Raw genomic sequence first — 23,974 nt, 5'->3', positions numbered from 1 at the left:
CGTATCTAGAGAGAGAGATCCCACAGGCACTAAAATAATTCATCTTTCTCCTCACTCAGCTTTCTATACTCTTAATCTCAATATTCTTATCCACCCAGTTGCACAAGCAGGAAGCAAGCCCCTCCTAAGTTAATCAGCCAGTGTGTTGATTGAACTTCCTCAGTATCTACTGAATTTGCACCCTTTTCTCCATCCATAGTGATTACCTTGATTTGGATCATTATCCCTGCTCTCTCACACTATTCCTCTCTACGATAGCCTGCACACACACACACACGATGGATCCTGTCATTTTCATGTTAATCTTTCAGTGGTACTTCATTGCTCTCAGTTTAAAAAATAATCTCCTTAATGTTTTTATCCTCTTATTCCCCTGTTCCTTCTGCTATTACCTCTCATGACAGGAGGAATCAGATTCAACTACTAAGGAAGCACGAAAGCTCCTGTGGTTGGTGATGCTTTTCTCCTGGCATTTTTGCACACTGGTCTCTGCCTGGAGGGCTCTTTTACCAACTCTTCTTCCTTCCACGGATCTCAATTTTCTCTTTTGGATCTTAACTCCAACATTATTTTCCCCATGAAATCTCTCCTCATTCTCTCCACATCACTGAAGACCAACTGACCTGTTACTCACTTTTTAAAGTACTATTCATTGCCCAAATTATAATTATTATAATACTTGTATTTGGACAAAGATACCAAAGAAAAGAACACCTTACTTATTCCACAAAAAAAACTCCCCAAATAATTTCACTTACTGCTTAAAATACAGAGTTGCTTTTCCTGATTTATATTTTTAATTTTTCTAAATTAACACACTCTATCAACATCTTGAGGGATGAGTCTGTAATTTGTTTTGCTCATGTCTCTATACCCAACAACAGTTTGTGGCACAGGAGTTCATTAATATTTACTGAGCTGAATTTTTAAGGAGCCTTAGAGAGTACCTGGTCCAACACTCTCAGGATATACTGAGGTCTGCATAGGCTATTTTCTCCAGATCACAGAGCCTGTTTAGTGGGAGAGCAGAATCGAGGCCATCTGACTCGTAGGCTCATGTCACCCTCATCAGTGTGATGTGCTGGAGAAGTGCTCCACTGGGAGGACTTGGGAGAACTGGGATAAGGGTGCTTTGCGATCTGTTCTCCAAACCAGGTCTTGACTTCTCAGTCACACAGGCAAAGGTTAAGGATATAATAGAAACAGAGAAGACGGGGGCCAGAGGACAGACAGATCTAGTCACTAAATCAAGAGTGGATAGTGTGAGCTGCCCCTGGGCAGTTTACAGGAAAGCATGAAGAGAACTGGAATGGATTCTGAGAGTAACAAAGAGTGGTAGAGACCCAAAAGGTAAACTCATGGAACTTAAAGAGAAAGACACTGAGCCTCATAAAAAGTTTTAGGAAAATTACAGAATTCCAACACACAGGCAGAGCAGTCTGCTCCCCTGGACAGAGGTTTTCTATTTTTTAAAATACATGTGACTGTAAAGCAGCAGTTAAGATGACTAGTGGGCAGAACAGAGATAAGGTAGAGATTTGGACATCTTGTTAAATATACTAAAAATATCCTAATGCACAATGTAGTAAGAAAAATTAAGAAAATAAATCAGGAAAAGCAACTCTGTATTTTAAGCAGTAAGTGAAATTATTTGGGGAGTTATTTTTTTGTGGAGTAAGTGAGGGACCCTTTTCTTTGGTATTTTTGTTCAAATACAAGTATTTTTAGTTTGAAGGGTGTATATTGCTTTACATATAATAATAAACATACATGTAAAATGTAACCCAAAGGGGAAATGGGCTGGGCTGATGGGACTAACTCCTTGAATGCTGCCTCAGAACTGGCCTGCCGAAGGAGGTGCAGCCTTCTCTCCAGTCAAGGAGCTGGGAAAACAGGGAGCTGCTGGGGCAGCTGCAGCTCCAGAGCCTGGAGCACCTTGCTCCTTGCTCAAGTGTGCCTCTCCAGCCCCTGGACTCATCTGGGGGTGCAAGGCTCACATGAATGCATCTGACTGAAGTCTTAATCTCACTGGGAATGAGTCTGGAACATGTGTTGTAGTTTTCTAGCCTTTGCTGTAAGGGAAGGCACAGTAAAAGGAGTGTGGGACAGTGAGGAGTGCATGTACCACATCCTCCACCAAGCACATCATGTGCCAAGGGGGCAGGCAGTGCTGGGTGATCTTGTGGGAGAGCGGTTCTCAGGGGTACAGCTTGCCAGAGGAAGTGGTATCTCAGCTGGAAGTGAGCCAGACAGTTTTAAGTGAATAATGTATCACTACAAGAGAGTCATCAACAATCTGCAAGATCAACTAAATGCCCTCCTGAGAAATCACAGCAAGAGGCAGCAGGATGTCCTCCAGCTACAGAAGAACCAGACCAACCTGGAAAGGAAAATTCTCCTTCTACCTCAGCTGATGCACCAAGATGAAAGGTGAAGGAGCAGTGTGAAGAACTAACAGAAGTCACTGAAACATGAAATGAAGCTATAGCTCCACAGACGCAAATGGAAAAATAAAGACCAAAGCCAGCAGCTCTGAGCCCTCAGCCAGGCCATGGGGAGCGAGCCTGTGAGAGTTGCCACAAGGGAGTGGAAATATGTCCAGGAACATGAACCTCAAATACCTGCCTCTAGTTCTGAGACAGCTTTGCATTTGAAAAGACAAGAGAAAACCAGTGAGAGTCAGGTTGTCAGCTCAGACCTCAGCGGGGTATCCTGGGGCTACCCCAGAAGCCAGACCAAGAGCAGACTGTTAAAGACAACAAATATGTGCAGGGAAGAGCTGCTGGGAAAGGCAAAAAGCTTTGTCAAACTCCACAGGAGTCAGCTACCTCACTGGTGAGCTGGCAAACCAAAAGGCTGGGGACCCTGAGGGGGACCAGTTGTCACCAGTGAAGGTCAGGAAGAGGAGCAGGATGCTGATGAGGAAGGGAGAAGCCAGAACACACTGGGAGGAGACGACTACAGCATGGATGTGAGGCGCCATCTGAAACAGCCAAGCAGGCAGCTCCTGCAGAATGAGGACCTCAGTGACCTAAAGCTGAAGGCCAGAAAGGAGACACAGACATTTACTTGACAAGTGAGAAAAGCAGAAAGACTTCAAGTAGGGACTGAACAGAGGTTACGATGAAGTACCCTGTTAAGTTGAATACTCAAAACTGGCAAGTCCAATAAAAAAAAAAAAAAAAACCCGAACATATAAAAAAATAAGTACCCAAATGAGCAAAGAAACACATGAAAAGCACCTTCCCCCCGCAAAGCGTAGTTCATTATTAGCCAGCAGACACCCCACCACCAACACTGGCCACTCCGAGGCTCTCCTCACCTCGCAGGTTCATCTGGTGAGCTGGTGTGCCGCTGGATTCTTCTTTGCTCTTATAGCAAGAGATAGATGTGTCTTTAAAGGTGCACCAATATTGTTTATAACCTTTTAGAGTCAGCTTTTTTGGCCTATGTGTCAAATAGAATTAAGAGAAAAAGTTATTTTGAAATAATTTTTATCAAGGCTATGTTCTAGCTGCAAAATTTCAGTGTGAAAAGTCTGAGGCCAAGTTTTACATATGCTGAATTCAGTTCCCTTGGACCAGTGTATTCTATTTAGTGTTGCTGTTACTGAATTTGCCCCTTTCTTCTCAGTCAACCTCCTTGGGAAGATCTCACCAACAGTGAGTGTACAGAGGGGGAAAAAGTAGGAGAGCCAACATTCCAGTATTTCTGTCTGTTGTAGCCATCTCTATCACTAGCAGGTCACATGGAAAGGACAGGAGAAGAAAGTCACATGGCATGACTAAAGGGAAGGAAGAGCTCCCCTCTCTGAGGAGTGTGTGTCAGTGGTGACTTTACTTGCCACTCCAAAGTCAAACACAGTCAGAGCCGTCATAACAAGAGGGGATACAGAAAGGCAAAGGCGGATGCAAAAGGTGTGTACAGGGAAAAGAGAGAGGGTAGGAAGCGAAACCTGAAATCATGCCCTTTTCTTAGAAATGTTACATATGTTGAGCTGTTATATGTTTAGCTGCAGTAAATGGTTTATTCCACTAATGCCTTGATATCTTTTATTCCACATCACCTCCTTTCCTCTCCCCTCTCCACCTTAATGCCTAGCTCTCTTGATTCTGTGAAATATGACTGTCTAGATAAGATGCACTGAAACTTATTATAAAATGTCCCATGAACAAATGAATAAAATCCAATCGAACCTGCAGCTCTGAACAAGGGAATAACCACTGGCAACAGTTTTTATGTATTGCTTTCACCCAGAGGGGATGCCTTACACCGACATGCGACTGTATGTTCCAGAATCTACATGATGCAATCTAGATTACACAATCTTATTTTTCCCCTTAAGAAAAATAAACATTTTATTAAAAATAATAATAATAGAGAAATGTGGTATCCACATATAAATCAAGTTTAAAAATCAAATGAATAGTCATATTTGAACTGTGTATAGTTCATAATGCATGAACAAAACCGAAAGCTTCTGTGATGACTGCCCTTGCACTGCTCACCATGTAACTTATTCACTATGTAAGAATTTGTTCATTATGCATCAGAAGATTGGAGACTGACGAAAATTAGGCTTGGGGTGGATTAATGATTGTGCATTGAGTATTGACCCCCCTATACAGAAATTTATTGTTGTTAACAACTATTTGATCAATAAATATGAGAGATGCCCTCACACACACACACACAAAATATATATATATATATATATATATATACATATAAACACACTTCCAATTGTAAAATAAATAAGTAACCGGGATGTAATGTATAGCATAAGGAATATAGTCAAAATATTATAACAACTTGGTATGGTGATAGCTGGTACCTAGAATTATCATGTACATAAATGTTGAATCACTGTGTTGTACACCTGAAACTAATGTAATGTAATACTGTTGTCAACTACCCTTCAATAAAAAAAAAAAAAAAAAGAAAAAGAAAAAGAAACAGATAAAACAACTTAATGAATACTGTGGTTTAAATTTGATAAAGATGGTTATTTTCCCTCATTATAATTTAGTGTTCATCTAATTGTTAAATGTTTTTAGAGATGCATTTGTCAAACTTACAGTAAATTTCCATAATGTGAACATGACTATAAAACTGACACTTATTATTCACTAATATTTACTATCCCTCCCCCTTTTGTACTTACTTGAAAACTTTAATATAGTCAGCAAGTTCAGGAATGGAAGTGATGTCACCCTAGGGAAAGAATTAAATCATTTTTTCTTAAAATTTGAAACAGGTATCTGATATCAAGAATCAGCATATGCAGTAAACAGACAAAATTACATAAAAGTAGACTATAAAGGTTTTAAAGGTATAATCATTACATGGTCATTACATGGTCATTTCAATGGCATAAAAAGCTAACAAGAATTTGATCAAAATTACAGTTTACATACACTACAAGAACATACTATTGATTCTAATACAGCTAAAACTATTTGTTGCTGTATATGGAAATTGAATAAATCATAGTAGCCCTAAGATAAGCATTTCTTCCATAATAACTAATTCCTAAGGTAACTAATTCCTTACCAAACTTAGCATTTAAATTTTTTCCTGAAATCTGTTTTTCCTGAAATCAATCTTTTTGAAATGTTTTAAATTTGGACATCACTAAATGGATTTTACCATGACTTGAGATAGGTAAAAAAATTCACCTTACCAATATTGTTGATGTTTTACCCCCTTCCAGAGTAATCTCCAGGTCTGAAAGGGCAGCATCAACTTCATCAACTTCTTTGTCACTGTTGTTCATATGATTCTCTGATGTCATGATTGACAGCTTATTGATATGATACTGAAACCAGAATAATATTTAAATGACAGTAATCTCATTTTTAATGTTTTACAGTTACAACAATCTGCTTCTGTACGGAATGCTTTTCATCACCTAATTTGAAAAGATAAAAGTGACTAAGAACTAAAACAATAGGAAGATAAAGGGCACGGCATCTGAAATCAATGCCCTAAACCTGCCAATAAATACTTATCCAAAAGAAGCAGGGTGTGTGCCCCGAAGAGCCAAAGCAATACTGAGAAGGGAGAACAAAGCTGGGGGGATTATGCTCCCTAACTTCAAGCTCTACTGCAAAGCCACAGTAATCGAAACAATTTGGTACTGCAACAAGAACAGACCCATTGATAAATCAAACAGAAGAGACAGCCCTGATATAAACCCACACATACATGGTCAATTAATATACAATAAAGGAGGCATGAATATACAGTGGGGAAAAGACAGCCTCTTTAACAACCGGTGTTGGCAAAACTGGACAACTACATATAAGAGAATGAAACTGGATTATTGTCTAACTCCATACACAAAAGTAAACTCAAAATGGATCAAAGACCTGAATGTAAGTCATGAAACCATAAAACTCTTAGAAGAAAAGTTTGGCAAAAATCTCTTGAATATAAACTTGAGCAACTTTTTCCTGAACACATCTCCTTGGGTAAGGGAAACAAAAGCAAAAATGAACAAATGAGACTACATCAAACTAAAAAGCTTCTGTACAGCAGAGGACACCATTAGCAGAACAAAAAGCCATCCTAGAGTATAGGAGAATATATTCATAAACAACTTATCTGATAAGGGTTAACATCCAAAATATATAAAGAGCTCACATGCCTCAATACCCAAAGAAACAAATAACCTGATTAAAAAATAGGCAGAGGATATGAACAGACACTTCTCCAAAGAAATTCAGATGGCCAACAGGCACATGAAAAAGATGAGTCACAATGCTAATCATCAAGGAAATGCAAATTAAAACCACCATGAGATAGCACCTCACACCAGTTAGGATGGCCAACATCTGAAAGACTAGAAATAATAAATGCTGGTGAGGATGCAGAAAAAGGGGAACCCTCCTACACTGCTGGTGGGAATGTAAAATAGTTCAACCATTGTGGAAAGTAGTATGGAGGTTCCTCAAAAAACTAAAAATAGAAATACCATTTGACCCAGCAATTCCACTCCTAGGAATTTACCCTAAGACTGAAGCAGCCCAGTTTGAAAAAGACATATGCATCCCTATGTTTATTATAGCATTATTTACAATAGCCAAGAAATGGAAACAACCTAAGTGTCCATCGGTAGATGTATGGATAAAGAAGATGTGGTACATATACACAATGGAATACTATTCAGCCATAAGAAGAAAACAAATCCCACCATTTGCAACAACATGGATGGAGCTGGAGGGTATTATGCTCAGTGAAATAAGCCAGGTGGAGGAGGACAAGTATCAAATGATTTCACTCATTTATGGAGTATAACAACAAAGCAAAACAGAAGGAATAAAAAGAGCAGCAGACTCACAGACTCCAAGAAGGGACTAGTGATTACCAAAGGGGAAGGGATGAGGAGGGTGGGTGGGGAGGTAAAAGGGAATTAAGAGGTACTATAAGTGCAATTACAATATAGGTTGGTCACAGGGAAGGCAGAATAGCATGGAGAAGACAAGTAATGACTCTATAGCATCTTACTATGCTGGTACAGTGACTGCAATGGGATTGGCGGTTGAGGACTTGATGTATCAGTGAATGTTGAACCCACAATGTTGTTCATGTGAAACCTTCATAAGAGTGTATATCAATACTATAATAATAATAAAGAAGAAGTAGGATCTGTGGACATATATGAATGAATTCAATTTGTGGGAGGCTCCAGGACTTAGGGAGTTAATATGTCCTCTGCTGAGCACTACATGAGCAGATTTTTGAGGGGGTTTTTTCACTGCAGTATTTATTCCCTGTGTCTAGAATGGGGTCTGGAACCAATGAATACTGAAAGAACTGACAGAACCTGCATTAGAGTTTTGTAGAAATGGATTAATGTTGATTACCTTATTATTAGTATATTACCCAGCAGGGGCAAGTTAGTTATCACTATCATGCTGAAGTTACCGCTATTATGCTGAAAGCTAAAGCTCCACTTTTCTCCCAGCTTCAATTCAATGCTGAAAACATTATCAGAGGGAGATGTTTATATTCTCAGTTACTTAAGAATGATAAGATAGATTACCTTTATATGTGAATACACACACAAATATGCACAAATACATAAATATGTGTTCTTGTGTGTGTGTTTAAATAAAATGAATAGTGATAAATACCCCTATATGTAGATAAAAAAATCTTTGGGTACAGAGTAGCTAGTTATGATTTTAAATAGTGATCTGATTAAAACAAGTATTAATGATTAGATTTTGATGCTAAACCTTAGGCTTTATTTATTTAAAGGTTAGAGCTTTTTTAATCAGTTATCTTTCAAAGTACTAATTTTTAAAATTTTCTGAAGTTTTTGTAAAGTATTCATTCACTGAATACAATAATACAATCTATTCAAGGGAACTTTTAATGAACTAATCTGAGGCTAATTATCAATGTTCCTCTGTATTTTAAGATACAGTGAATTATGAATAGTCTTTGGCTATACATTCAATTGTGCTGAAATGAGATCGTTAGAGTGATATACTTCCATGTTTACAAATCACAGAGAATGAGGTGGGTTAAGGTCATGGCCTCAAATGTCAGATTATATTAAAAATCATGTGGAGAGTTGGTTAAAAACAAAGGTTCTCAGGTTCAACCCCAGAGATTTTGACTTGGCAAATCTGGGGTCAGCCTGAATTTGCATCTTTACCAAGTGCCTTAAGGTGAGAGCTTATGAGTTATACTGGAGAAACCCTGGCTGTGAGTGGGAATGGTCACAAACCCCAGCTCTGCTTTCAGAGGCCACAGGATAGCTGCTAAATGTCACAATACATACTTGGATTTAAGTGCTTTAAAAACAAAACCAAACAGTGTTACTAACTTAACTATTTTATTTTTTATCTAAAGTTTATACTTAGAATTCTTTTGTTTCTTTATACTGTTGTAGATTTATCTTACACACAGAATCAGAAGCCCCAAGGAGAGACTAATCCCACTTACAGGCTATGTCTGAATTAAAAAATACAGGTATCTTCTTGCCATACTTCAAGTGTTTCCCTCTTCTGGTACTGGACAGCTCCTTAGTGCCTTCAGGTCTGTCTCTGGGAAGGCTTCTAACAACCAAGGGGATTTTGTAGTCTAAAATTCTCTCATTAAACCTAGTCTAAAATGGTCCTGGAGGGCCATGTTTTGGAACATTCAGTTTCCACAAATTAAAATGAATGCCAGGGAGAAGGGGACTGAGGGGTATTATGCTTAGTACACATGGTATGGGGGATCACGGGGAGAACAGTGTATCACAGAGAAGGGACATAGTGGATCTCTGGCAACTTGCTGCATTGATGGACAGTGACTGCATTGGGGTATGGGTGGGGACTTGATAATGTGGGTAAATGTAGTAACCACATTGTTGTTTTTTCATGTGAAACCTTTATAAGAGTGTATATCAATCATACCTTAATAAAAATTTTAAAAATTAAATAAAATAAAATGAATGCCAGTGTTTCAATTAAATCCATAGTTTCTGAGGTGTTTTCTACTGCACCAAAATGGGAGTGAGGGGAGCTGCAGAATAATCCCATTTCTGTGAAAATATGACTGTATTTAACAAATATTTTTTGACACCTGCTATGTGCCAGTACTGTATGTCTGTTGGCTTTTTAAAAAAAATGCATTATTTTTATAATAAAAAGATAAAAAGAAATACTACATAATAAAACCTGATTTTTATATATATTTTACATGTGTTATTCTTATTATTGTCGTTGGCAAAACATTCACTAAAAAATTAAGAGCCTGTATTCTAAGTAAGAAAGACAGGTAGAAAGCAACAACAAATGAGGTACTTTAAAAAAAAACTGCTCCAGAATTTAACTCAAGAAATTCTTCAGACAATCTGAACCATCCAAAAACACAAACAAGATTCTTAAGTAGTTAATTAAACAAGTCTTTAGAAAATAATTAAACTAATTCATTTGTCATTAAAGATTTTCCTTGTCTGATCTTTGTTTCAATTCCCTTCTTTCATTATGTAAACTAGAGAGAAAAGTCCTCCTAAGGGACTTTATGAGTCTTAGGAAAGCCTTTCTAGGTACATAAAAGCATTTGGAAGATTGACAGCATTTTGATTTGTGTTCTAAGGAAAAAAGTGAACTCATTTTTATAGTGAAAGCCTTTCAATACTGAACGTCAACTTTACTCCCTATACTTAAAGAACACCAACTTTACTGGGACTTTAGCAAAACTAGAATTGCACCATAATATGAGAACACTCAACCAAAGCCTCACTCAGGTATCTAAAAGTATCTAGTGTCAATCAGACCTTGGTGTCAGTAAGAATGCTGATTTGTAGATACCACCCTAACGTTATTTTAGCAGAGGGCATAGCAGTAATGAAGTGGACAATTTCTCAAAAGCCCTACTGTAATTCTGAAGCAGGTGATATACAAGAACCACATCTGGAAAAACAAGGATTTAATCTGCCTGACTACCTGCCTACTTTTAGGGATAATATGTTTAGCTTCACTAGTCTCTTAACATGTTACATCTCAAAAAATGGTATTATTTCTGCCATAATCCACTTTATAAATATTATCATCCCCAGCTATTTATAAAATTATGAAAGTAAGCTTCGTTTCAGAAATCTGATTTGTAATAGATTTTATTTCCAAGGGAAGACTGGGTAGTTTTAAGCTAATCTACATCTCGGGATGGGAGGATATTTTTCTCCTATAAGATACAGAAAAACAACTATTAAGTATACCACTAAACTCTTAGATAATATAAAACATTAAACTAAGTTCATACATTTATCATTAATTTTGCCTTTTAAGAGTCTATTCACTTTCTACATAGCAAAAGGTAACACAACCTATCAAAATGCTACTGGAATTACTATACCACTTTACCATTTAAAAGTAACCCCCCTACCCTTCCCGTGGAAAAATCCCATTTACCAATATTCTCCTCTACCTGCAAGGCTGCAAACATCATCATTTCTTCTTCAGTACACTCAATTTCTTCCAGAAGAATAGCCCATTTGGCCTGTTCATAAAGCTGATTAATTCTGATTGCATCATACTGCAAAAGAGATACAATTCTTTCATAATACATGACATTCAACATTGAAAAGTTTGAAAACTGAATATTGAGTTGGAAAGCCCAAGAAAATTTTGTTATACAAAAATTTGGGGGTGGATTTTTATCACTATCAAATAATAAGAAAAAGATACATATAAGGTTAGGCGTGCCTATATATACCCACATCTAACTTACCATTAAAAATGACATTAAAATGTGTGAAAAGATTATTGTTCATTATTAGAAACATATTCTGTATGTTATTTCCCAGGGAAATAATCATTAGATATTAGAGTCCTTAAAAAAAGCAATCTAACTTGAAGACATTAAAGGTAGAACTGTTTTTCAGTACTGTTAATGGAACTTGCTACATTAAAATATCATAATCAGAGAGTAAATTATTTCCAGGAATATCTTGCTCACTATGGAAAAGCATAACCAAAGGCAGGTCCTTGGAAACAGTAATTAGGAATGCAAAGCAGAGGGTATATATATATACACTTGTGGAAAAGATTTATTTAATGTTATTGAGTTCTCCACTTACTTACATGAATAAAAATCAACGGTAATGTCTAATAATACTATCCTAGAATGTTAACAAAATACATAGCCTCCTTCACAACCACCACAAATTTCTTACAATTGATATTTTCCAATTGTATTACATACATTTTATTTTTGTATAAAGATCTAAGCACTTAAGCATCTAATAAAAAATGATAAACATACACATAAAATCTAAACCATAATCTAGACATAATGGTAAGGTAATCGAGAGGTTTTTGCCTTCCCCATGTGATAGGGAAGCAAAAGATCCAAATCTCTGTGCCCTATGTGTTTTGTTTCTGGGGAAAAATACTCCAGATTTTTAGAGCAAATTTACACCTTATTGGAAAAGCAAAGTATTTGAGTAACACAGGTGATGCCAATCATTTGATAGAAAAAATATATCATAATGTTTGGCTATTAAATAAATAGGAAGAAATGTAGAGCTAAAAAAATTTTTAAGTTTTTAATAATACATACTACAATGATATAAAAGATGAAGCAACATCTTTTGGTATGTAATACAGAAATCTGAACATAAATGAAAAGTTACAGAAAACTTTTCTCTTAAAGTACAGCTGCAAAGAGATATATATATATATACAAAAAAAAAAACTCAAAAAGCAACTTTACCAATTCTGTAGCACCAAGCTAGTGCCTTAAAAATACAAATCAACCAAAAATTCAATTAACAAAAAAAGAAAATGGTTTAGTTATGCTTCCAACCTACTAACACAGTAGACTTAGTTAAAATACAGATGCCTTAGTCTAAAGCCTTGAGTTTTTAATATTATTCAAGACTTCCTATATACAAATGATATGTTACACCTCACCAACTTCCAAAAAGCAAACATCCAAACAAAACAAATGAAAAGGGAAAAAAGAAGAGAACCCTCTATAAACCCTTGGTACCTTTGGATTCAAATCAAAAAAGCTGTAATACTTGAATCGTAGAAGCAATGCCTCATTTTCCTTCACATCTTGTTCCATAAGAGATCTTGAGGAATCAAGCCACCTGGACAAATTAACAAGAGGAGGGGAACAAAATAAGAGAGAATTACTAAAATATTTCTACTTCTAGTTGGATAAAGAAATTCTTTCACTGTATTTAAACTTACCCTTGGTTTATTTTTGCTTTGTCAAGAAGAGCTTGAGGCTTGAACATTTTTGCCAAGATTTCTGGTGATGTGATGGGCTGACTGACGGCAAGTACACCAGGATTGCCTTCTGACAAAGCACTGTCACCAAACCAGGCAGAAGTCGGTGACAGGGGGCTTCCATCATGAGCATCGTAAGTGGGGGTCATTGTTTTACTATAAAGTCCTGGGCTTGAATATATACTTCCTAATAAATATCATGGAAAATAGGTGTTAAGTATGAAGTAAAGAATCTTAGTTTTCTATACATACTATGATGATATAAAGCACATTATGAAACACAAGTTTCATTCTGGAAGGAAAGCTTAGTACATTATTTTATCTGTCTTGAAAACATGAAATTAACTATAACTCTATTTGTATAACATTAGAACATGTAGTAACAAGGTCAAAATAATGTAAGTTGGTGAAAATTCTGGGGAAAAAATCAGTTCAGGAGAATTAGGAGATAAGTTAAGGATATAGCTGAAGCAGAGAGACCAATACTTTTTGTTTTCAATTGTGGTGAGGCTCACCTTTCAGAGGGCCAATGTAAAGAACATCAGTGCCTACAGGAAAGGAAAGAAAGGAATTCAGAAGGTAAAGGAAAGGCAGCAGTAGAAGACAGAAACAAAAGAATGAAAAAGAAAAGAAAATTGGAAAAAGAAAAAACAGGTATTTCTTAATTGCAAATCATAAATTGAAGTAAATATTTTATGTGGATTTAAGAGTACATAAAGCAATAAATAAATAACCTAAATAAAGTAAGTTTTCTGTCCAACTCCAAAGAATGAAGTTGTGCTGTAGTGGAGTGTCTAGGGACAAACATGTCCACATTTATCACCCTTTGAAAGCCATACTGTTTTGATAAATTCCTAAACACTAAAAGAATAATTTTATGCTAATGTTTTCTCAGTGAATTGCTAAACTGGTTCCAACAGACTTATAAATAAAGTATTGAAGCAAAGGAGATAAAATTTTGCCTTAGAAGGGGACAAACAAGGGTACATTTTATAATGAAACCCCTGAAGGCAGGGATACTGTCTTTATCTTTTGATTCCTCGGTATTAAAGAGCTAGGCATATGGTGGATGCTAACTAAAGAAAAATTTGTTGAAATAAGTCAATTAATGATATATCATCTGTCATTTAAACAACAAAAATTAAGATTAGATAATAAATTTGTTAATCATATTTTGTTTTTTAGTCATAATTTTTAAAAATAAAATGTGTAAACAGGTGTCCTATTGTTACTGGATATGGAAAGAGAATGGTTGTTTCCCTTACCTAATGTAGGAACATGTTTAAGATCTCTTCTTTACTGTCTGTCTAATCCCCATCCCCACCCATGGAATGACAGTAACAATTAAATATAAAAAACTAGCAGTAATGCTAGAATTTTTTTAGTTGTCATGTCCTAGTCTAAACACAAAATTACAAAAAAAAATTCTCTTGCTGGCCACAGGGTATCTACTTTGAAGTCTGCAATATGTGTTCTTCCATTGTTATAGTACTACATCAACTTGTATAATCTGGACATTGTTAACTCAACAAGAAAGCTGTGAACTCTCCTTTATTAGCTTTTAAAGAACACTGGATATTTAGTTGTAGCTTTAAAAGCTAGAATCTTAAACAAGGGCATTTTGTGAGAGGATACTTGGGTACCCCACTCTTATTAAAAGGTCTGAAAAGATAACTCCAGTTCAGCTGGGAAAATAATAATTCTTTTATAGAGAGTATACATGTACGTACCCTGTGGGAAAACATTACCTTATAGGCAGAAACTTCTCATTGTTTATTTCAAAGATTTAGTAAATGTATCTTTTACTAAGAATCTCAGAATACTGGTAATTCATTTCTATTGTGATGAACTAGAATTACTATTCAGAAATGAGTAAAGTTAAAATTGACAATTTTCTTTATGAAGTTTCTAAAACAGAAAATACATTCCCCTAAATAACAACATTTAATTGAATCAGCCACCCAAACCTCTTCCCTCTCAATTTCCTGTACTTGTATATTCTACACCTCGTATCTGATCACTTCATTTTTTCCCTATTTGTTCTTAACTTTGTTAGGCACTCTATGGAAACAACTTTAGAGCTCCCAACAGCCTTATTAATCTCATTTTAAGGAAGCAAACTGAAGCACAGTTTAAATAACTTGTCCAGTGTCAAGAGCTACTAAATTGCAAAACGAAGCTATAAATCAGCCAGTCGCACTGCAGTTATACTCACTGCCTCCTAAGTACCCTAACATATTTAAGCCATTCCCAACTGGTATACATTTATTTCTTTAGTTTTTTGTTTTGTTTTGTTTGTACAGTGCGTTTATTTAAGAGTTACTAATGTCACCACTGTGATTGCTCCCAATAAACATTTCGGGTACTCATTTCCTAATTCTAGCAGCATGGCTGGGTCAGAGGATGTGTCTTAAACTCCTTTTAAGTCTCAGTTCAGTGATAATTGCAACTAGCTAGTATTCCTGATTGCCCAGTTTAAACATACTTGAAGCAGAAAACTAATATGGGGTAAGATGAAGTAACACATTTAGTCAGCAACAAAATACGAGTTTGCTGAACTACATGGAATGGTAACAAAAACTATTAAGGAGGAAAAATAAAATAAAGAGTTCAAAAAGCACTACAGTCTTGGGCTAACTACTGGCAGTAATAAAAAACCCCATGGAACTAATAGCTCCTGAGAGTATTGCTTTATGTTAGTGCAGTAGAATCTGCCTCTTAACTTACTTATTACAAATTACTTTTACATATTCTATTTTTAAAGAGAGTACTAAAGTATTAAATATATTTTAGAAAATTTTCCATCAACCTATCTCATACCACACTTAAAAAACAAATGAGAACTAAAAACATATAAATGTTGACATTAGAATGAATTAAAATACATAAATATGAAATAATTATAAAGTATAATAATTAAACAGTATTAAAAGGAAATAGAAAAGGATTTTTTATTTGTAAAGATTTTCTCAAGAGTGAAAACCCAAAGCTATTAACTACAGAACTATAAATGTGATTACATAAAAATGTAAAACTTCACTAAGAAAGTCCACAAAATTTAAAAAATGCTAATATAAGGATAATATATATACATATGTATTTATTTTTTAATTTTAATTTTTTTTGGTGTCATTAATATACACGTACATGAACAATATTGTGCTTACTAGACTCCCAACCCCTTCTCAAATCCCCACCACATACCCCATTACAGTCACTGTCCATCAGCGTAGTAAGATGCTACAGAATCACTACTTGTTTTCTCTGTACTATACTGCCTTCCCTGTGTCCCCCCTCACACACACACATTATGTGTGCTAATCATAATGCCCCTTTTTCCTCTTATCCCTCCCTTCCCACCCATCCTACCCAGTCGCTTTCCCTAATTGTTAAGTCCATTCTTGGGTTCTGTGAGTCTGCTGCTCTTTTGTTCCTTTAGTTTTTGCTTTGTTTTAATACTCCACAGATGAGGGAAATCATTTCATACTTGTCTTTCTCCACCTGGCTTATTTCACCAAGCATAATACTCTCTAGCTCCATCCATGTTGTTGCAAATAGTAGGGTTTGTTTTCTTCTTATGGCTGAAGAATATTCTATTGTGTGTATGTACCACATCTTCTTTATCCATTCATCTACTGATGGGCACTTAGGTTGCTTCCACTTCTTGGCTATTGTAAATAGTGCTGCAATAAACATAGGGGTGCATATGTCTTTTTCAAACTGGGCTGCTGCATTCTTAGGGTAAATTCCTAGAAGTGGAATTGCTGGGTCAAATGGTATTTCTATTTTTAGTTTTTTGAGGAACCTCCATACTGCTTTCCACAATGATTGAACTATTTTACATTCCCACCAGCAGTGTAGTAGGGTTTCCCTTTCTCTACAACCTCACCAACATTGGTTGTTATTTGTCTTTTGGATGTTGGCCATCCTAACTGGTGTGAGGTGATACCCCATGGTAGTTTTAATTTGCATTTCACTGATGACTAGCAATGTGGAGCATCTTTTCATGTGCCTGTTGACCATCTGAATTTCTTCTTTGGAGAAGTGTCTGTTCAGATCCTCTGCCCATTTCTTAATTGGGTTATTCGCTTTTTTGTTTGTTGAGGTGCGTAAGCTCTTTGTGTATTTTGGATGTCAACCCCTTATCGGATATGTCATTTATGAATATATTCTCCCATACTGTAGGGTACCTTTTTGTTCTACTGATGGTGTCCTTTGCTGTACAGAAACTTTTTGGTTTGATATAGTCCCACCTGTTCATTTTCGCTTTTTTCCCCCCTTGCTTGAGGAGGTATGTTCATGAAGAAGTTGCTCATGTTTATATTCAAGGGAGTTTTGCCTATGTTTTCTTCTAAGAGTTTTTATGTTTCATGACTTACATTCAGGTCTTTGATCCATTTTGAGTTTACTTTTGTGTATGGGGTTAGACAGTGATCCAGTTTCATTCTCTTACATGTAGCTGTCCAGTTTTGCCAACACCAACTGTTGAAGAGGCTGTCATTTCCCCATTGTATGTCCATGGCTCCTTTATCACATATTAATTGACCGTATATGCTTGGGTTAATATCTGGACTCTCTGTTCTATTCCACTGGTCTATGTGTATGTTCTTGTGCCAATACCAAATTGTCTTGATTACTGTGGCTTTGTAGTAGAGCTTGAAGTTGGGAAGCAAGATTCCCCTTGCTTTATTCTTCCTTCTCAGGATTGCTTTGGCTATTTGGGGTCTTTTGTGGTTCCATATGAATTTTAGAACTATTTGTTCCAGTTGGCTGAAGAATTCTCAGTATTTTGATAGGAACTGCATTGAATCTGCAGATTGCTTTAGGTAGGAATGGCCATTTTAACAATATTAATTATTCCTACCCAAGAGCATGGAATGAATTTCCATTTATTAGTATCCTCTTTAATTTCTCTTAGCAGTGTCTTGTAGTTTTCAGGGTACAGGTCTTTCACTTCCTTGATTAGGTTTATTCCTAGGTATTTTATTCTTTTTGATGCAGTTGTGAATGGAATTATTTTCCTGATTTCTCTTTCCGCTAGTTCATTGTTAGTGTATAGGAATGCAACAGATTTGTGTGTTAATTTTGTATCCTGCAACTTTGCTGAACTCAGATATTATTTCTAGTAGTTTTGGAGTGGAGTCTAGGGTTTTTTATGTACAATATCATATCATCTGCAAATAGTGACAGTTTCACTTCTTCCTTACCAATCTAGATACCTTTTATTTCTTTGTGTTGTCTGATTGCTGTGGCGAGGACCTTGAGTTCTACGTTGAATAACAGTGGGGAGAGTGGCATCCTTGTCTTCTTCCTGATCTTAGAGGAAAAGCTTTCAGCTTCTCGCTGTTAAGTGTGATGTTGGCTGTGGGTTTGTCATATATGGCCTTTATTATGTTGAGGTACTTGCCCTCTATACCCATTTTGTTGAGAGTTTTTATCGTGAATGGACGTTGAATTTTGTTGAATGCTTTTTCAGCATGATCGTGTGGTTTTTGTCCTTCTTTTTGTTGATGTGGTGGATGATGTTGATGGATTTTCGAATGTTGTACCATCCTTGCATCCCTGGGATGAATCCCACTTGATCATGGTGTATGATCCTCTTGATGCATTTTTGAATCTGGTATGCTAATATTTTGAGTATTTTTGCATCTATGTTCGTCAGGGATATTTGTCTGTAATTTCTTTTTTTGTGGTATCTTTGCCTGGTTTTGGTATTAGAGTAATGCTGGCTTCATAGAATGAGTTTGTAAGTATTCCCTCGTCTTCTATTTTTTGGAAAACTTTAAGGAGAATGAGTATTATGTCTTCTCTAAATGTCTGATAAAATTCAGTGGTGAATCCATCTGGACCAGGATTTATTTCTTGGGTAGTTTTTTTATTACTGATTCAATTTCATTGCTGGTAATTGGTCTTAGATTTTCTGTTTCTTCCTGGGTCAGTCTTGGAAGGTTGTATTTTTCTAGGAAATTGTCCACTTCTTCTAGGTTATCCAGTTTGTTAGCATATAGATTTTCATAGTATTCTCTCATAATTTTTTGTATTTCTGTGGGGTCTGTAGCGATTTTTCCTTTCTCATTTCTGATTCTGTTTATGTGTGTAAGGTCTCTTTTTTCTTAAGAAGTCTGGCTAGGGGTTTGTCTATTTTGTTAATTTTCTCAAAGAATCAGCTCTTGGTTTCATTAATTTTTTCTGTTGTTTTATTCTTCTCAATTTTATTTCTTCTCTGATCTTTATAATGTCCCTCTTTCTGCAGACTTTGGGCTTCATTTGTTCTTCTTTTTCCAGTTTCAATAATTGTTAATTTAGACTATTCATTTGGGATTGTTCTTTCTTCCTTAAATAGGCCTGGATTGCTGTATACTTCCCTCTTAAGAACTGCCTTCGCTGCGTCCCACAGAAGTTGGGACATTGTGCTGTTGTTTTCATTTGTCTCCATATATTGCTTTGATCTCTGTTTTAATTTGGCCATTGATCTGTTGATTATTTAGGAGCATGTTGTTAAGCCTCTATGTGTTTGTGAGCCTTTTTGTTTTCTTTGTAGAATTTATTTCTCATTTTATACCCTTGTGATCTGAGAAGATGGTTGGTACAATTTCAATCTTCTTGAATTTACTGAGGCTTTTTTTGTGAGGGAAAATATATTTATACCACTACAAAAAAAGTATAAATAATATGAACAAAGTACATGATTTGAAAATCAAAGAAACAGGAACTGCTAACAAATACATGAAAAATTATTCAACTGTTATTCACAGCAGTGTTTATCAGGGAATAAAGTAATTCTCAAATACTATTTATTGTCATATTAGCAAACATTTTTGGAGATTTACAACATTTAATACTGGGCAGAATGTAGGAAAAGGTTCATTTCCATATACTGTTGATGATAGTATACAACCATCACTTTTACAGTCTTTTCTGGAGTGTATTTGAACTGTTGTAAAGCTTTCTGGTAAATATTTGATAGAAAAATTGGATACTACTTGGGTAGATAAGCAGTTAAATATAGTTTTTCTACATGGAAAATTTGGAAGCTATTTATAGAGAACTAGGGAGACCCCTTACTTTTTTGTCACAGACATATTATCAAAACATGTCATTCAATGAAAAAACTCAAATTGCAGAACAATATATAGTATTTTAGGCTCTCATTCATGTTATAAAAACAAGTAATACATAGAAAAGGTACTAGCAAATTCTATTCCATACAACTTAGAACACAGTTATTATACACAGCAATCAAGAAACAGATACTTTTTGAGAAGGAGTAGCAAGGGAGTAAGCTGAAGTGGAATTTTCACCTCTGGCTTAGTATATTTTCTGTACTATTTGTATTTTTTATAATGAGACTGTATTAATATAAGACCTTTGTAAAAAAAATATATATATATATGAGGTCCATTAGTTTCACTGAGTAAAAAAACACAAATTATGAATGTGCATGTAAGTCTGTACTTTCATTAAATGAAATACATAATTCTGTACTATTTCCGTTTTTAATATGAGCATGCATTACTTTTATAATTAATTAAATAGCATTAAAAAAAAGTTTTGATACTTAAAATGGCAAATTCCAGTTAGGAAAAATGGCATCCTACATAAGTACTTTTCCTCACAGTACCAAGGAAGTTAAGTATTGATTACTTTATTATTTTAGGACAGAGACTTTTCCTATCTAAGCTGCCTTTAAGGTTCTTAGAAAAGTTTCTAAGGATACAACGACCTACTTCTATTTACATTTTAAACCCTGAAATTGTCATTTATTTTTTTTTGGTATTGTCAATGTACATTTACTTAAACAACACTGTGGTTACTAGACTCCCCCCGTTATCAAGTCACCCCCACATATCCCATTACAGTCACTGTCCACCCTGAAATTATAATTTATAAGTAAGTACTATACTGTGAAGTTAATTCTTACTTGGAAAAATTGTTTACCCCAGACTTGGGACAAGGTAGTTCAAATGGTTCGCTCCTCAGAGGTAACTGGAAACAAGGTATTTTAGTTACAGTTAGGAAGCGGCAAAGCACTCAAGTGTGTGCCACCTGAGCACAGCCCTGGACACAGGTATTTAAGAACTCATAGAATTTATTGTAATTCTATGTAGGAATTTGATGGAAGTCTAAGAATCATTAATTCACCCATGATTCTTTACTTCTTGAAACATTAAGAAATAAGCTTTGCTGGAAGTATAACCTACACCCTAATATTTAATCAAATGTTCCTATTAAAATTCAATTCACATAATATTTACTTTAAATATTAATATTAGAGAGATGGTGTTACATAATGGTTGGAAACAAGAGTGCTGGAGCCAGACAGACCTAGATTTAATTCTAGCTCTGCCACTTAATAGCTTTGTGACTTTGGGCAAATTAATTAACCCTTATAGGGTTCTTTCCTCATGAGTAATATGGGGATAATGCCTCCAAAACCATAGTTGTTTTGTGAGGATCAAATCAGAGATAATATTTGTATTCAATAGTAATTTATTGAATACATATATATGTTAATATATACATAATTGCTGACCATGCTCACACTGAGATGCACACAGTCAAAAGGCATGTGGGAACTAAGGGAAACTGAGTCTGCTTCCTTCTTATACAATGTATTATATCTAATCCTCACCACACCCTGCAGTAGAGGAACACTGTGAAGCATTAGGTATAGTGTATGGCATCCTGAAGATGTCATGTATTAAAGATATTTAGACTTGTTGTTTTGTTACTATTTATTATAGACACAACACACAACTGACCGTATTTTTCAATACTTGGTACAGAAACTGACTGAAGTACTGACCAATCATAAAAGCAGGCAAACCAGATATTTCTTTAAAAAATTAATAACATGGTACCTTTTACATGTGTATGTCACTCAGTGTGCTTTCTCTCTACAGACCATCAGCCCTCTGTGTATCATCACATCTGTGTACTTTCTCAGCATTTCACAACTTTTTGAAACTCCTCAAATATTTTTGTTTTAATTAAACTGCTTGGGTGTAGACAACTAAAGCCTATTTTTAAAAATTCCCTCACACACAACTGTCACTTCACAGACACAAGACAGCACACTGTATGATTCCATTCACGAAGTTCAAGAATAGGGAAACTAATCTATGGTTGACAGAGGCTATATTGTGGGGACAGAACGGGGAAAGGCATGTGAGAAGCCTTCTGTGGTGTGCTGGTATTTTGCTATATCATGTTCTAGGTGGTTACAACAAGGTGTATACATTTGTAAATATTCATCTGTAATTTAAAATTTGTTCATTTTACTGTACGAACACAAGTAAAAAAGAAACTCAGTTACTTTTCCCAAAACATTTATGACATTCCCTTGTCTTAACCCATCATCCTTGTCTCCAAATTATCTTTTCTTAAAGCACTGTACAAAATCTGTCTTACCTGCAATTCTAAGACCAGTCCTGCTTGATTTCAACCACTCCAAAATCATCCCATAAATGTATTTTTTTTCTGTAGTTCAGTTGTAGGACTAAATGAGGGTTTCCATTTAAATATAAAGTAACTGAAAGCAGGGATGGTTCTACTGTCAGATGCCTTCAGCAATATAAATCATGTATAAATTAAAATTTTAAATTAACCTTACTGTAATGATAGACATATTCTTTTATTCTCTTTTACTTCATCAATCTGTAGGCTACCTGCAACTCTTTCTCCTTACTCCCACCTCCACATTGGACTGGAAGTAAATTTGATTTTCTTCTAAAAGAATGATTTGTTCATTTTGTAACATATTCAGAAACCAATGACTCAGCAACACATTAGTCTAAATTCCTCAGCCTGATATTAAATACCTTCCAGAGTGATCCTGAAATCCCTTCGATGTCCCTCTTCCATGAACTAATTCAAGTGGTTTAGTCACGGACTGTACTGCTTTTTTGCCAGGATGTTCTTTGTCAAAATCTTTCTGCTTGAGTTGTCTTTTCTTCTTACTAAAATACTAGCCACTGGAACTTAGCTTAAGTCACAAACTTAATTCCCCAACCCATAAACTGAATATCCTCTATTTGGGATTGTTTTGTCTTCTGAATTCCATTATTTTCTGTAACATTTATTTGCCACTTATATATTATCTCCTTAAATACAGTAACTTTTTTTCAACTAGCTTATAAACTACTTAGGAACAATGGTTGTCTTTCTTCTTGTTATCTCTCAAGTAAGTATAATCAGTGTATGAGTAGAAACATAAAAGTTACAAGGTATATGTGACCTTAGATGTTCCTAACCTAACTGTACCATTTCTTCAACCTCAAAATGTGATAAGATAATCCATTTCAGTGGGCTGGAGTGAGAATTGAGTTTCCACAGATAGTGTGAAATAGTTCTGAGTGTGTAAGTACTATATTGTGTTTGTTTTCATGATTATCAGCACCCAAGAATTTAAAAAGCCCAGAACAACCTAAAATTAGTTTACATAGTTGTTAGAGACCTATCCAAAGAATTGGATTTATAAATGTGTGACAGATGCAATCACAGAATACTATAATGTCCAATCCCTGCATATGCCCAGGATAAAGAACTATATGTAATCGCATTAACTAGGCAGATCTAGCTACCCAAAAGACATTGTCCATGTTCCTGCTGGATGCCATATGCTAAATTAAGTTCTCATAAGAAAGGTAAGAGTACCTTCATGCAGGGAACTCAAAATTATTAGGAAAGAAGATACAGTACACCACCAAACACAAAAAGGTTTGATGACTTATGCCACCCTTATCATGTTGGGAGTAGGTAATAGAAGGAAATCTGAGAAAGCTTCTTAAAGCAACAAAACCTTAAAGGAAAAATACAGAGAAGCAAAGGGACCATTATATGCAAAACATCGGGAAGGCTGTAAATAACCCGGCAGAAGTAATAATGTTGTAACTAAATAATGGTTCACATAATACAGAAAAAAAAGGAAATACTAAAAAATCACCCAATTTCTGCAAAGAACTGAGCTCAGTTACTATCATCCCTTTGTGACTCTTTCTGAGCAGAAAATCAACCTTCCACTTTATTGATGCATATTAACACCTGACATGATGATTTGCATATGACTGATGGTGATTTTGATTGAGGGAAAAGATGCTCAAGGACAGTTTTTTGTTGTTATTTTTTCACTTGTCCACTCTTCTGACCTATGTAATCCATTTATCCAGTATCAAAAACACACAGACATACAGTCCACGGTTCTCACACTGAGCCCTTGCTTAGTCAAAGGCTAC

The 23,974-nt window shown here is 35.5% G+C and overlaps 1 protein-coding gene and 1 long non-coding RNA gene across 5 annotated transcripts in view; one reads left to right on the top strand and one right to left on the bottom strand.

The window, feature by feature from the left end:
- Positions 1-23,974, bottom strand: part of FERMT2 (FERM domain containing kindlin 2) — a 94,915-nt gene that overhangs the window by 10,509 nt on the left and 60,432 nt on the right. For 2 of the 4 annotated variants that reach the window (XM_036918085.2, XM_036918114.2), the window contains exons 5-11: positions 13,256-13,288; positions 12,702-12,927; positions 12,496-12,598; positions 10,930-11,037; positions 5,684-5,818; positions 5,165-5,214; positions 3,323-3,447 (exon numbers count right to left, since the gene is read on the bottom strand). In XM_036918085.2, the coding sequence (XP_036773980.1) occupies positions 3,323-3,447; positions 5,165-5,214; positions 5,684-5,818; positions 10,930-11,037; positions 12,496-12,598; positions 12,702-12,927; positions 13,256-13,288 (780 nt within the window). The remainder of the gene's footprint in view (positions 1-3,322; positions 3,448-5,164; positions 5,215-5,683; positions 5,819-10,929; positions 11,038-12,495; positions 12,599-12,701; positions 12,928-13,255; positions 13,289-23,974) is intronic. The other 2 variants (XM_036918103.2, XM_036918127.2) reach the window with 1 other exon arrangement.
- On the top strand, positions 119-23,968 carry LOC130679511 (uncharacterized). The gene is made up of 3 exons (XR_008992491.1): positions 119-128; positions 13,892-16,420; positions 22,232-23,968. It is a non-coding gene; the product is annotated as an uncharacterized LOC130679511 (long non-coding RNA).

This window comes from Manis pentadactyla, chromosome 11 (genome assembly GCF_030020395.1).
Source record: "Manis pentadactyla isolate mManPen7 chromosome 11, mManPen7.hap1, whole genome shotgun sequence".
In the NCBI taxonomy this organism is placed as follows: domain Eukaryota; kingdom Metazoa; phylum Chordata; class Mammalia; order Pholidota; family Manidae; genus Manis; species Manis pentadactyla.
The sequence above is the reverse complement of the archived record's forward strand: the minus strand, read 5'-3'. Positions and strand labels throughout refer to the sequence as shown.